The sequence below is a fragment of the Neolamprologus brichardi genome, chromosome 14, assembly GCF_056152115.1.
Source record: "Neolamprologus brichardi isolate AB-2024 chromosome 14, ASM5615211v1, whole genome shotgun sequence".
NCBI classification, from domain to species: Eukaryota; Metazoa; Chordata; class Actinopteri; order Cichliformes; family Cichlidae; genus Neolamprologus; species Neolamprologus brichardi.
This window is the reverse complement of record NC_142117.1, coordinates 8,450,435-8,465,972: the sequence shown is the minus strand read 5'-3', so window position 1 is coordinate 8,465,972 and position 15,538 is coordinate 8,450,435. Positions and strand designations below refer to the sequence as shown.

The following is a 15,538-nucleotide window of genomic DNA, read 5'->3' as shown; positions in this document are numbered from 1 at the left end:
ATTTCAGTCAGGCTGAGGTCTGGACTTTGACTGGACCAATGCAGCACCTTGATTTCTTTCTCTTTTCAGCCATTTATTTTTAGATTTGCTGCGGAAATTAGGATCATTATCCTTTTGCATGATCCAATTTCAGCCAAGCTTTAATTGTAGAACAGATGGCCTCACACAGGGCTGTAGAATACTTTGGTATCCAAGGAGTGCCCAGGTCATGTGGCTTAAAAACAAGCCCAAATCATGAAGCCTTATACAGTTGGTATACAGTTAATATAAGGTGATTGTGCTGTGTATGGCCAGACATCTCCACTTTGGTCTCATCTGTCCAAAGGACATTGTTGCGGAAGTTTAGTTGCGAGCCTTTCTCCTGACAACCCTTCCAAATAAAAAATACTTCTCTTTCTAATTATACTGACCTGAAGTTTAAGGGTTAAAGGCCTGTAGAGTCTGAGATTTAGCTCTTGGGTTTTTTTGGCAGTTTCTCTGAGGATTGCTCTGTCTGACCTTGGGGTGAATTTGCTGGGACGTCCACTCCTGGGAAGATGGACAGCTGTCTTGAATGTTTTCCACTTGTGAATAATCTTTCTCGCTGCAGAATGATGGACTTCAAATAGTTTGGAGATGACCTGATAACCCTTCCCAGACTGATGAGCACCAACAATTACTCTTCTAAGATCATTTCTGATGTCTTTCCTCCACTGCATCTGTCAACACTCATGTGGATACTCGAGACCAGCAAACTGCCAAAACTTCTGGTTTTATAGAGGTGCTCATACTTGCAGATGATCAGTTCTAAGCATGCGTTTCAGTTGCAGGACATGCTTGCTATTTACCCTCTGAATTCCTGTGGAAACAGCGGGGGCATACTTTTTGTTAAATAAATAATGAACCAATATAACATATTCATCTGAGGTTGTATTTAAATAATTTTAGATCCTGCTAAGCATCATATTATTTTTCTGTTATGTACTGATACAAAAACAACCTTAAAGTGGACAGAGGGGATACTTTTACTTTTTCATGACTGTATATAGCTGGACCTAGTAGATTTTTAGACATCATTTCAGTCCGAATATGCGCGAAACAAACCCCCAAAATGAGGTAACAGCTAATTACAAATGTAATAATTTAAATTATCAATTGATGTTTCTTTCTCCCACCCTAAGTCAACAAAGATCAAGAAAGGAAGCAAAGGAGACACCAGTATGCTCCAACCCACTCTGATGGCAGCGGTCCCGGTATGTCTTAATGCACTGTCCAGTATAGTGTTAGAGAACCATTAACAATAACAGTGTCACTCACTGACTCACTCGACTTGAGTCTGTGTGTCAAACAATGCTGCTGGCTTGCGTTTGAGGCCTGTGCACAAGGTTTACTCATGGAATAGCAGTGATAGAGTCCAGCAGTCTTGGATCTGCTGGATCTTGGTCTGACGTAAATACATCCTACCAATGGTCAATGCTGCATTTAATCACCAGACAATGTTTGATTCCCTGGGGTCTAAGTTGAATATTTGTGGTTGCCTAGTGCTGCTTGTCTTTGAAGTAAATTTTACTAATTAATCCATTTCAGCAGTAAGGACTCCGAGATGGGCTTTGCTTAAAATTTTTTACAGTTTGTTTATTAAAGAACACCCCAAGGTAGTCAGAATATGTCAGAATTTAAGCTGCTGTAATCACATGGACATTTTTAACATGTTAATGCAAATAAAAACTTTCATGTGAAATTAGGTCATTTGTAGCTACAAGTTGTTTGTTTCAGAGTCTTTTCACTTTCCTTTTACAACACTCAACTTTTGGTTTGGTAGAAATGCTGCAGATGGCTGTTTTAAGTGAAAGAGTCCAAAAACCTACCCCCCACCCCCATTTGCTCTAAACCAAAAACCACATTTAGTAGCTACTTGGTAGATGTATGATGTGTATGAAGTGATTATTATTAAAAGGGGGGAAAAAATGATAGTATATGATGGACTAAAACTCAGACTGTGGCCTGAAACATGACTTCAAACGAATCCAAGTTTTCACGCTTTTGAAGCTTCTTCTGGTTGTAGTTTTATTGTGCTTTGCTGCAGAAAGATATTCATACAAATACTCAGAGTCAACAAAATTTAGCACTCTGTTCAGTCGTGATGGAGAAACAGGGTGTCTACAGGTCCAAAAGAAGTCTTAATTATATTATATTTTACTGTTAAAGTGTCTTTTAGTTTGCATTTTCCAGCTTGCAGTATTTTAATTTTCCCCCATTCTACAACCACGTCCTTATTCACAAGGAGTTGTCACAGCGGGTAGCGCCACATGCTTGATTTGGAAGAGTTTTATGCTGGATGCTCATCCTGACACAACTCCAAAAGGATACGTGTCTCTTCCCGGGACATTCTACAAAATTCATACACTGAAATTGTGTTTTGGAGGCTGTAGTATTTTTGGAATACTTTAAAGTCCAATCCATGCTTCAATTCAGAAAGCTATAACAGCTATATCTACAGCCATAGTATGATAAATGTTATTTTTTCAAGAAGTCAATAAAGTGGACACATACAGTTGTGGTCAGAGGTTTACATCCACTCAACATGGGCATAAAGGTCATGGTAATTTGGGGGCTTTTAATTATTTCTTCATTGCTCTTTTTCTAGGATGGAAACTTGTACAACGTGTTGCCAAATGTCTTCACTCACACATCCAAATCATTGAATTCAGATATTCTAGTCACAGGTGAATAAAATCAAGCACTTCTACATGCAGACTGCTTCTACAAACATTTGTGAAAGAACAGCTCGCTCTCAGGAGCTCAGTGAAGTCCAGCGTGGTACAGTGATAGGATACCACCTGTGCAACAAGTCCAGTTGTGACATTTTCTTGCTACTAAATGTTCCACAGTCAGCTGTAGGTGTTCCCGCTAAACACTGATTGGTGGATGTGTGATCGTGTCTATATTGGGTCTGTCGGTCCCAATATAGATAGTATTTTAGTTAATCAACTCATTTGTTTGTAACCAGGTTAAAACTGTCATTTATTGAAATGTAAATTAAATATGTTGAAATCTATGTAAAATAGTAATGGTTAGAGTATTTAGAAAATGTTTAAATTCCTTTTGCTCTTAAACTTACAAAACAGCCCCTTCAGTGGACCAAAATTGCAGGTCCAAAAATGACTTATAAAAGATGTCAGTCCAACATCACTTTGCGCAGTGGGTTATAACAAAGTGGAAGCAACTGGTATCAAGAACAACTCAGCCATGAAGTGGTAGGCCAAGTAAAATCACAGAGCGATGTTAGCAACAAACCTTCAAACTTCATGTGGTTTCCTAATTACCTCAAGAACAGTGTGTAGAGAGCTTCATGGAATGGGTTTCAATGTCCGAGATGCTGCCTGCAAGTCTTATATCACCAATTACAATGCAAAGCGTTGGATGCAGTGGTGTAAAGCACGCCACCTCTGTTGTCTGGAGTGACGAATTACACCTCTCGGTCTCTCAATCCAATGAACGAGTCTGGTTTTGGTGGTTGCCAGGAGAAAGGTAAAGTGTACAAGTTTGGTGGAAGGGGGATTATGGTGTGGGGTTGTTTTTCAGAAGTTGAGCTTCTCACTGAAAACCTCGCCTTTACTCCTCCACATATCTCTTATAATTGTGGCTACATAGCCAAGTCTTTATCTTGTCTCACCATAAAACGTCTCTCCAGAAGGCATCTAATCAGAATCAGAACTTTATTAATCCCAGACAGAAATGAGTGAGTGAAAGAGTGTTGTGAAATAAATTATTTTTATGCTGGCAAAGAGAAACTGCTTGTTACAATCATACATGGACAGCAATGTATGCAATCTTTTGATTCTGTGTAGAGAATTTGAGAAAAACCAAGAGAATTATTTCTTTTCTTTGCCTCATTAAAGATGTCTGGAAAAAGAACAGAAAAAAAAGTATTAAAAGCTCCAAATTAATATGACATTCCATAATGAGCAAATCTGTGTACATTGTGGCCTCAAAGTTCTTTTCCTTTTTTAAAAAACTTTACCAGTTTGATGCCCAAGTTCACCCTGTATTTACATGTATATTGTTTTAACTGTATTATTAGGCTGAAAAGTTACATTTGCTAACCTACCAGTTGTTCAAAACACATTGATAAAGTGATCGTCTCTGTACTTTTCCTCCATTCAGGATTTTGTTTTCCCATATCTTGTTGTTTGACTGTGACCATTGCCAATACTGAAGACGCCTGAAAATGAATGTCATCTAACGAGCTAGTTGTATTCAATACAGGATGCACTCTTCTCTCCCTCTCACTCACATGGAGACACACACCCCCTCCCCCCCATCTCCCAGTGGTCGTAGTGTAAAGGCCAGAGGGCCCCAGTTTCTGGAACCATTCACAGCTGTAAACAGAACGTGAGAAAGCCCCATGTGGTTATCCCCACGACACGCACACACATACAAATTGTTTGCTGTGATATGACAGCAGGCGGCTGCATGGATCCTGTGTCGACTTCCTCTCTCACTGCTTCATGCACACACGTACACACACATGCACAAACCCAACAGGACCAGCTGGTTTTTATTGTTTTTTTGGTGGGAGGGGGGTTTGTTTGTGCCCTTTCCCCATTTCACCATGTCCAGCCTTTTGTCGACACTGATGTAGATGATGAAGTGCTCTTGATCTGTGGGTTTCTGTTCTCTGCACCACAGTCCCTTTGGTAATACAAATTGATACCACTTCCCATGATTGACATTGCTCTTCCTTGTACCGTCATGTTCCTAGTACCACTTCAGCCCGTTTTTAGCAAAGAAGATATTTGTTGTGAATGTTGGGCTAAGGCATTTTGGGCATTGGAAAGAAGATAGTTTGAGCTGATATGACTGACAGTGGCTTAGTTACGCAGTATTAACAGAGAAACATGTGCATTCATTAGGACCTCTGAGTTTCTGGCCACCAGGCAGATTGAAATGTGATACTTCCTTGTTTTTACTCTGTTCTTGGACTCCTGTGGAAAAATATCTGCATCCTCTGCTGCTTAATGTTCACCAGCTCATTTCTAAGTCTGTCTGTTGTTTGGTGCTCAGAAAGTACTTGAGATGAAACTTAGTGTAAATCAGAATAGAGATGAATACAGATGCTCATTCTGGTGATAATTCTCCTGTAATGTATCAGTAAAAGCTGTTCCAAGGAAGTCCCAAATGTTTTGCTTTGTCGCTTATCTTGCATATTGTTATACTTTAAACAAAGGAGCTCAGAAGGAGCTGCTTTAGCTCACCTGGTTGAGCTGCTGCCACTGCAGGGGCCTGGGTTTGAGTCTGCTCCAATCCTTTCCTGTGTGTTGTCCCCCTACTGTGTTTCCCTACCTTCCTATCCAACAAAGGCTAAATGTCAAAAAATAAATATAAAAAAAACAATCTAATGTTTAGGGCCACAGTTAGTAGTGGGTTTACCACATGGTTTTGTTTATTCCAAAGAGAGATTCCCTCTTCTGGTTTGCTTTTGTTTTGTTTTTTTTAGTTTTGTAGGTCACATAGAAATTAGAAACATATTAGATATCCATTGGGGAGCCTTATAGTTATGAAACCAGATTTGAGGAGCACATGTGCATGTGTGCTTGTGTTGATCTTTTTTTTGTTTTATAAAGTTGCTTAAATATGAGATTTGGGGGTTTTGAACACATTAGTTTTTAGTCTTGTTTAAAAACCCACCCAACATGAAGGTTAACTCCTGTTGTCGTCCTGTGACAGGGATATTGCTATCAGTGTATATGTTGGTTTAGATGTCAAACATTGATGCACATTGATGCTGAAAAACATGCTTAGGGTAACATTAGAACCGGTGTCATTGCATAGTCTGTCCAGCAGAGCGTGCTCCAACTTACAATGGCTGGATTCTTTTCCGTGCTTTCAAAAAAATTTTAATAAACTCTCACCATATAAACTTGCACTGGTCTCTAAAATCCAGCATTGCTCAGGTTCTGCTTCAGATACATACAACTCTTCATTGCTCTGACTCCAGTATAATCACCTTTAATCACAGCTGTAAGTTCACTTATAGGTTAAATATAAAAATTACATTTCTTAACCATCATTCTAGTCTTTTCTCTGTATCTGTATCAGTCTTAACTGTTGCTCTTATTGTTACCTTTTACATAATAATGCTCTTTTTCTTTTCACCCTGTCCCGCCTCCTGACTTCAGGAGATCATGGACCGTATCTATAAGAACGTGATGACCAAGGTCGAGGAGATGAACTGTGTTCAGCGAACACTCTTCATTCTGGCATACAACTACAAACTGGAGCAGCTCGCCAAAGGATATAGCACACCGCTGTGTGACAGGTATGGAGACTTATATCAGCAAATACTGTTGCATTTGCAGCTTGGACTCTCAAGGAATATTTAAAAGTCATAATTTTTTCATGTATTTCCTCCTTTGTTCATCCAGACTGGTGTTCAGGAAAGTCCGCTCTCTGCTAGGAGGACGGACACGGGTGTTGCTTTCAGGTGGAGCGCCACTCTCAGCAGCCACGCAGCGTTTCATGAATGTGTGTTTCTGCTGCCCAGTGGGTCAAGGATACGGCCTGACGGAGACCTGTGGAGCTGGAACCATTAGCGAGCGTGAGCATGAATGGAAATCTTACAGTAGGCATGCCTACTGTAAGATTTGTAATGTGTAAAATTATTTTAGTTTGAAATGTGTAAAATTTCAAACCACTCACAAATTGGAAAAACTAAAACATTTTATGTCATTAATTTTTACCCCTCAGCCCTAAAAGGCTGATGATGTATTGTCATCACCCCACCTACTGAGCGGATGGGATGGACACCCAAGTTGATGAATATGAAAATTGATCAATCGAGAGCAAGCGGATGTAATTTTTCTAGCTTATACCAAAGATGCATCTGTTAAAAATCTCAGATGAGTTCAAATCTATGTGACCTCAACCCATGTCAAGGTCAGAGGTCGAGTTTTCTGAAAATGACCAAGGACTTTAATATTCATACCACAGGTGTAGCTACTCAGAGTCTGAGTGTTAGCACTGCCGGTCATCAGTATTTTTAATGTGAGCTGAACCCATTCAGTGTAAAATTCCTGTATCCTATTTGGCAACAATCAGTCAGTAGATCACAGTTCCCATCTGTCCTGTGCAAATGAAAAAAATACTCTCACTTGTGAGTTTATTAGCTTCAACCAGTTTAACTAATTCAGTCCAGTACAGTCCTGTTTTACACATGCTTTGATTCAGCTGTATGATCACCGAGTGCACTGGCATCATTGTGACACACTCACAGTTGTGCCTATTATTCTGCTGACCCTATTTTTATAAACGAGGCTAGACTAAACAAGGGAAATGCCTCACTACAATGGTAGTAGACTGTAGTAGCTACTGCTAGGTGTACCTAAAAATCTCAGCATAGTTAAAGCTACAGACCTCCTTTAGTGATCATAGAGGGAGAAATAATTTTAAGGTCACATTTTACTATTGTGCTTTATGGATAGCGAAATGGGCAGCGCTACTGCAGGTTACCCTGTAAATCTGCAGGCATTTAATAAAGTCACAGACAGGACGCTTCATAAACAGCTGGAAGCAACACTCCAAACCACTGTTGCGTTATGCTTAGTCTGTGTGCAGTGGGAGAAAGACAAACAGAGGGACAGACACTGTTTATGTACAGTATTACACTTTATTGCTGATTTTATCATGATATGTAAGAATAAAAATGGGATATTGCCAATATTTTAGGCATACTTGGAATTTCACAAATCACATTTTCTCAGGCAAAATTGCTAGCTTGTTGTGTTTATTTGTTTATTTAACAGGGACATTCCATATTACTGGATATCAATGTGAATATATAAGATGTAAACATGCTGGGTTTTAGTAAAGCTGCTCATTTCAATCTATAGAGCCCAGGCACGTAACATAAAAATATACTTACTACCAGTTTTTCCTCAATTTTCCCATATTTTTCCAATCAAATCCTGGCACCCTCCTAGTTTGTGGTTTTTCCCCATGAAATTCCCATCAACTTTGACAGCCTGAAAGCAGAGATAAAAACAGGGGGAGAACACAAAGAGGGAAAGGGGCCTTATAGCCATCCATCCATTCGCTTCCGCTTCTCCTTTTCAGGGTCGCGGGGGGCGCTGGAGCCTATCCCAGCTGTCATAGGGCGAGAGGCAGGGTACACCCTGGACACCAGTCTGTCGCAGGGCCAACACACAGGGACAGACAACCATTTGCGCTTACATTCACTCGCACATTCACACCTAATGGCAATTTGGATTTTCCAATTAACCTATCCCCACAAGCTGCATGTCTTTGGACGGTGGGAGGAAGCCGGAGTACCCGGAGGAAACCCACACAAACACGGGGAGAACATGCAAACTCCACACAGAAAGACCCCGGCTTGATGTTGGAATTGAACTCAGGACCTTCTTGCTGTGCGGCAACAGTACTAACCACCGTGCCACCGTGCTGCCTACGCCTGTATATCTACTAATTATAGATTAGTAGATATCTAATGTCCTCATCTGTATCTGTGCCAGAAAAATTTTCCATTATAGCCAGGATGGGAAAATGGATGAGAGGAAAATAATTAGTAGATATACAGTGCGTGGGTTGCAGTAAACAAAAAAAGGGAGTGTATTATCTGTTTTCAGCAGAGTGGTGTGGAAAAATCAACATTAGCAATAAGTCACGCTACTCTGAGACCCTATCAAGTTTTTAAAAAAAAGGAAAAAGAAAAAGCAATGAATGTGAAATTTTATGAGTTTTGTAAAAGAAAACAAAAGAGACACAAGAGAGAGTCTCCATTCCCTCATAAACATGAAGACCAAGAATGTTTCACATAACTACGGTGCCAATGTCTGTCCCAATAATCTGATATGAATTAATCTATCTGTTCCACTGCCAAAGCATTTGCGAAATGTAAGAAACCCTATCAGCCTTTCCCAGGCAGACCAGACCAGCAGATCAAATCCACTGTGGTCATCTGAGTCAGGAAAACACTGAGTTGCTAACACTCCTTAGGGATGGGGTTTCCATGGCGAGGGAGCAAGTCAGGTCGTGTTGCTATGGCGATAAATGTTGTGCCTTGATGCTAGTGTGCTCCCTGATATGCGCGTGTGTGTATGTGTGTTGTCTGTTCTAGTGTGGGATTACAGCACTGGGAGAGTGGGAGGACCGCTGGTGTGCTGTGAGATCAAGCTTAAAGACTGGGTGGAGGGTGAGTGAGACGGGGAGAGGCACTACGCACATACACACACACATTTTATGATGATATAAACACGGTCATTTGCATTCATATTCAAAAAAACATCAGTCTGCATGTTTTGTTTCTTTATGGGTCATCTTTTACACACATACGCACTTGATCCAACACTTTCTTTCACATTTCCCTGCCTGGTGGGACTTTGAGCATTGCTCTGTAACCTTGTAAGGACAGCACTGGTCTCTCCACTTTTTACGTAAGGAATCATAACTCACTTTCATTGCACTCTGTCTGTATAAGTTTTGATACTTATCGAGTTGAGTTTATTCCTTGCAGAGTAAAAATAGAATTTTAAGTAAACATACCATCTGATTTTTGTTTTTTTTTGTTTCTCAGCAGTTTTATGATGTAGCAGATTCAGTCCAATAAAAGTATTTTCATTTCTAATCTGCTGATGCTTTTAGGTGGGTACCGTAGCACTGACAAGCCTTATCCCAGGGGAGAGATTCTCATTGGTGGGCCCAACGTAACCATGGGATACTACAAGAAGGATGCGAAAAACCAAGAGGACTTCTTTGTAGACGAGAACGGCCAGCGTTGGTTCAGTACAGGCGACATTGGAGAGTTTCAGGAAGACGGCTGTCTCAAGATCATTGGTGAGGAGGCATGAGGAGGTGTGTGTGTGGGTGGAGTGTGTAGAACGAGAAGGTCTTATCCTGGTTTTTATCGCCACTAAGTCTGAAGCTCACATTCTCATGCTGTGCCCATGTTGTGACTCTCATGCTTGGTCTTGTTCCAGACAACCTTTCATCTCCACTTGCCATTTATCAGTGTGTCAGAAAAGCTTTTAACAAATCACATTTTACTTCGCATCCTAGTATGATTTCACCTTTCTGTTTACTTCAGTGAGCCAGCAAGATGTTTATTTTGTTCAGATGCACACGGCTGAGTAGAAAATGCATCCTTCTATCTCACTTCCTCCTTTCTTTTTAAGATATATCCACATATATGCATGGACATACACACTTTTTACAGGCTGCTCCCTTTGCTGTGTTTCCAGATCGTAAGAAAGACTTGGTGAAGCTGCAGGCAGGAGAGTACGTTTCCCTGGGAAAGGTGGAGGCCATGCTGAAGAACTGCCCTCTGATCGATAACATCTGTGCCTATGCCAACAGGTGTGTGAGGAGTGGGGCAGTGAAATATACATAAGAGTAGTTTACAGATCCCCTAAAACCTTTATTATCTCTGTGGATCCTGTTCTTTTAGATCGTCGTATTGGTTTGACTTTTAATTATAAAATAGACCTCTCGCATTAGCTTCTTTCCATAATCTATAATTGTGAACATACCACGGCAGACCTAATGACATTTTCATACTTTTCAGCATTAACTTTTTATTAACTCACACGGTTGCTGTTTACACACTGCTTGGCTGAAGCTTTGCAACTCCCAGCTACACACACTAACAACAACAGCAACACCTGATGGACCCAGTACGGACTCTTTATACCAGCTAGGTGTGATTTCAGATGCCACTCAGGTGCGTCCGCCTGCCCTGCAGTGGCACCACAGACCACGCCCCGCCACGTACCCCCATGGCCCGACTGAGGCCAGGGAGCCATCTGGCTGAACCTACTCCCCCCACACAAGCGTGAGAGGCAATCAGCCCGGACTGTCGGCGCCCCCAGCCCCTAGCCCAGAGACAAGGAGGTGTGAGTTCAGGTGGCTGCCCGGGTATTAAGTGGCACTGGTGACGAGATGGGCCCAGGGGCACGTGTCCAGCAGCGGCCTCGGAGCTGGTCTGGGGGCCACCCATGTGGTCAGTGGCGGCACTGCAGCAGGCGTGGATGTGAGCCGGGGCTCACAGACGGTTGGACAGGCGGCCAGCACGCAGGACCGCACTGTGCGAGGCCATTCCAGACAGCACACCGACCTCAGGCTAGGCATGTCCCTTGCGCGCAATAACCTCTGGCACCGGCTGGGCAGGACCCTCGAGCGCTGTGACCTCCGACTGTGCAGGTCCCTCATGCGCCCGACCTTCCTGGGCAGGTCCCTCTCCCGCCTGCTTCCGCGTGTGGCCGCCAGCTTGGCCACAATTTCAGCCCAGTCCTGAATTTGCCGTGCCTCCATCCTGGGTTTCAGCACCACTGTAAACAAACCACGGCCGACCAGGCGACATGTTCATGAACATGCTTTTCAGCATCTTTTCATTAACTCCAGTTGCTGCTATAAACACCCTCGGTCAGCCGCAGCTTTCCAGCTCACAGCCCGACTCACATCATCAAGAACAACCACTCTCAGGACCCTCTGGCACAGATACAGATGAGGACAGAATTATTAGTCCCTCTATGAAAGTTTATTTTTTTAAAAGAGTATTTCCCAAGTTCCAGTTAGAAGAACAAGGAATTTCTTACGCAGCCTTTCCAAACATCCTGGTTTTATTTTGTGTGCTTACAAGCAAAATTATTTTACAAAAACTACCAAGGTCAAAATTATTAATGCTAATAGTTAATTATGTGTTCTTTATGCTATATAATAGCCTGCAGTCTTTTGTTGTAGTTTTCAATAAGTCAAACTCGTGTCCTGAACAATCCCAGCCCATTCTTCTTTGGAAAATTTCTCAAGCCCCTCCAGATTTGTACGCCTCTTCCTTCTTTCTCTAAATACCAGCATCTCTGTGGCCAAAGAGCTTTACTTTCACTTCATCTGACCATAGGACGTGCTTCTAGTATGCAGGTTTCCTTAGCATATTTCAGTCTGTCTTTCTGCAGAAGTTTTTTTCTTTTAGCATTAAAAGTTTAAGCACATCATTGCACAGCACTAGTTTGTTCTGTGGTTCAAAAAAGGGTTCAGGGCACTAATAATAATAACAACTTTATTGATACTAATTTAATAATTAATTGGTCATTTTTGTTTTTCCTTAAATGAGTCTGTTATTGTGTGCAAACAGAAATAATTAAAATGTTATAAAGAAAACTGGTATGTTAAGAAATGTTACATTAAAAATGTTTTGCTCTGTTAAAAAAAAAAAAACAACACAAAATTCTGACAAAAACTTTAAATTTAATTGGTGGGTAATAATTTTGTCCTCATTTGTATGAATGTTACTTTGACATATCGACCCACCGTAACAAACTGGGGTTGTCAAAGCAAACCCTTCATGCCAAAGGCACTCCCCAATGACAGCAGTCTCACCCAGCAGGATGCAATTTGCTCAGGAATGGCTTGAGGGAACACAAAAAATAGCCAAAGTTGTTACCAAATCTCAGTCTTATTCATTAACAGCAGATGTGCCAAAAACAAAATCCATTCTGCTGAAGCTGCAGTCCACAGGACACCCACAGGCCCATATCTGTGGCCTAAAGGCTCTAAATTGGTTGTAAGGTATAAGGGTGAGCTGAGTATCTGTGTTAGCTATGTGATGGACAAATAACTAGCAAATGACAAGCAGAAGAAGATGAATGGACCATTTATTAAAGTTTTGGTTGTCTGGTGATCTGCGGTGCAATATTTTCCGATTAAGCTCCATGTATCTGCCCTGCACAAGATAACAAACAGGCAGAGTTGACATCTCTATAGTGAATTAAGCTCAGCTAACAACAAATCTGTTTTTCATTATTCGGTAGGAATAAAAACCTTCCTTTTGTACCCTAAAAGTGGCAGGCCCTCCTGCTGTGTGTGTTACCACAGATTCACAAAAACATTTTGTTCTTCTGATTCAGAACCTGGATCTGTTTCTGCAGCCTGAAATATTTATTCAGTTCTGGGTCACAGTGCAGCTGTTTGTCTAGCGATTTGAAGCATGCAATCTGTTCACACTCTCTCAAGCATGTAGTTTTTCCATCTCCTTACAAGGCTAAATATGCCACACACTGACGAAAAGATTGCAAAGATTGCTCACTCTGGTGCTCCATCACCTTATTCGGCCCAGCGTCCACATCCTGAAGACCAGTTTAAGCTAATAATTGTTCTGTTTTTCTTTCTCTTTGACTCGTCTTCCTACTCTGCAGTGACGAGACGTACGTGATTGGCTTTGTGGTGCCCAATCAGAAGCACCTGTTGGCTCTGGTTGACCAGTATGGTATCCGAGGGTCATGGGAGGAGCTGTGCAACAGCAAAGCCGTGGAGGAGCTCGTCCTCAGGGTCATTACTGAGGCCGCACTGGCAGGTGAGAAAGTCAGAGAAGGGGTTAAGCTTCATCTCAGAGCTGCAGACACAAGCTAGGTTTTACCAAGTTCATGTTTCTTCTTCCTTTGTAGCCCAGCTAGAACGCTTTGAGATCCCCCGCAAGATCCGGCTGAGCCCAGAACCGTGGACACCCGAGACAGGATTAGTGACTGATGCGTTCAAGCTCAAACGCAAGGAGCTGAAAACACATTACCAGGATGACATAGAGAGAATGTACGGTGGAAAATGACAGCCAGGACCAGCACAGACCTGAGACCACTCCCACACCCCCAACCCCCATTCCTTTAGTCTGTGAAAGAGCCACAGCAACATAAATCTGTGCTAAATCTTGTGGTTTCAAGGACCTCACAGGAACACAGATAAACCAGTTTTACAGAGGAAGCAGATTTTACTTGAATTTGTTGCAAAAGACGGGCTGAGAAGGTCTTTGTAAAAAAACATCCCTTGTGCCCTTTTTTTCCATCCAGGTGTGTGACCCTATTCCAGAGGTCTTTATTGTTCCAGATGTGAGTTATGAAACAGAGCATGCGTAAGCTGGTGTTGTCTGTTGAACTCTTGTCTGAGTTGCCACAGCAGAAGCTCAGGTCGCTTGTAGCCTCGGTGCTTTTTGCTCGCCTGTGTCGAATTATGTGTCGAAATCAGTTCATTTTGATCTTCTTCTAAAACTTTAACTTCAAATTTCTAATTTCCTGCAGGTCAGGAGACGGTTAATTTTCTTTTCTTGTCTTTAACTTGTTTGGTGTTCTGTCAGTGGTTTATTTTGCCTCCCTCCCACAGTCAGACTGTGACTCCCACGCTCGTGGGGCGTCTCTCCCATCAGCACACTATGAAACTAAAAGCACAAAGTCATTTGAGTGCAATGAAACAGGTTGGTAATCAAAGATAAATCCTTTTATGTGATCTGATGATTTTTATGTTTCGACAATGATTCTAGTTTCAGAAAATTACCAAATTGTGACTAATAGGTCTTTTAAAACACTGAAGAAAAAGAAACAAAAGTGCATGTTTAGACATTCCCTACAGCGATACAGTACACTTTTCAGTGGGTACTCCTTGTATTACAGATGAAATGACTGTGTAATCATTGTAGTATTGATAAATCATAATGCAATATGAAAATAGATTGCATCTGCTCCAGTAAGGCGGTTGATTACAGAGAGGATCTAAATAAAACTTTATCAGTGTGTGTGTGTGTGTGTGTGGGCTGGAGAACAAGCACATTTATGGAAGTCTGACTTTGTCTACCTTGCAGTCATTCTCTTTAAAGTTGTGTCATACGTGTTGTCTTTTGCGTGAGAATGGCCAAGTGTGTAGCTTCACGTACACAACCCTCACAGCCTTTTGCCTTTTTTGTCAATCTTGGCTGATCGAATGTTCCTCCTTATTCACACATTTCCATCACTGAAGCAAATGTGTCAGCTGTGTTTAAACTGAAGTTATATGATAAAAAACCAGGTTTGTAACTCGCTGCACTCCTTTGCTGCAGTGAGAACCTGCCTTGGAGAATGACACAACTGGATGAATGCACCAGATACACGTGAGCTAATCTGATGATGCGATGGCTCTGTTGTGCAAACACAATATTTCCCTTCATGGAAACAGAAGTGATATTGTAGGGCTGTTTTAGGTTATTTTTCTATTCTACTCTTAGAATAGTTGCCTTGTATAATTTTGGGCAACACCTCTATGTGTTTTAATTCACGTTTTCAGTCCCATTGGCACAGTTGGATAAAATCAAGCACCTAGCCACGCAGTCTGCTTTTACAAGCATCTGTGGGGAAATGGGCCATTCTGAAGAGTTCAGCCGAGATATTCCAGAATCAGCTGTGAGTGGTATTACTACAGAGTGGAAGCATTTAGGCAGGACAGGATGTGGCATTAACATCAGCACAAAAACTGTGAGCTTCATGGTGTGTATGTGTTCCTCTACTATGCCTATATTGTGTACATCATTTGAATATCTTTGTTAAAGTATCCCTTAGGCTCCTCAGGGCTCCTATTTCATTCCCTCAGTTTATATTTTACACAAGAACAGTACCAACATTTAGCGAGAGACTTTGGACCCAGCATTCAAAATCTTAAAAGACTATGCCTACCTTTTCCCTAAAGTGAAGTGTTTGTTTTTGTGTGTATTTTGCAGCTCAGGGCCACTGGACCTTGAGTAGCCTGCTAAATA

At 41.6% G+C, this 15,538-nt stretch overlaps 1 protein-coding gene across 1 annotated transcript in view; it reads left to right on the top strand.

The window, feature by feature from the left end:
• acsl3a (acyl-CoA synthetase long chain family member 3a) overlaps nucleotides 1–13,614 on the top strand; it is a 38,498-nt gene extending 24,884 nt beyond the window's left edge. The window contains exons 8-15 of the mRNA XM_087850759.1: nucleotides 1,161–1,232; nucleotides 6,162–6,301; nucleotides 6,408–6,580; nucleotides 9,116–9,190; nucleotides 9,640–9,831; nucleotides 10,236–10,350; nucleotides 13,185–13,342; nucleotides 13,434–13,614. Coding sequence (XP_087706885.1) covers nucleotides 1,161–1,232; nucleotides 6,162–6,301; nucleotides 6,408–6,580; nucleotides 9,116–9,190; nucleotides 9,640–9,831; nucleotides 10,236–10,350; nucleotides 13,185–13,342; nucleotides 13,434–13,591 — 1,083 coding nt within the window. The 3' untranslated portion in view covers nucleotides 13,592–13,614. The remainder of the gene's footprint in view (nucleotides 1–1,160; nucleotides 1,233–6,161; nucleotides 6,302–6,407; nucleotides 6,581–9,115; nucleotides 9,191–9,639; nucleotides 9,832–10,235; nucleotides 10,351–13,184; nucleotides 13,343–13,433) is intronic.
• Nucleotides 13,615–15,538: the final 1,924 nt, after the last annotated feature.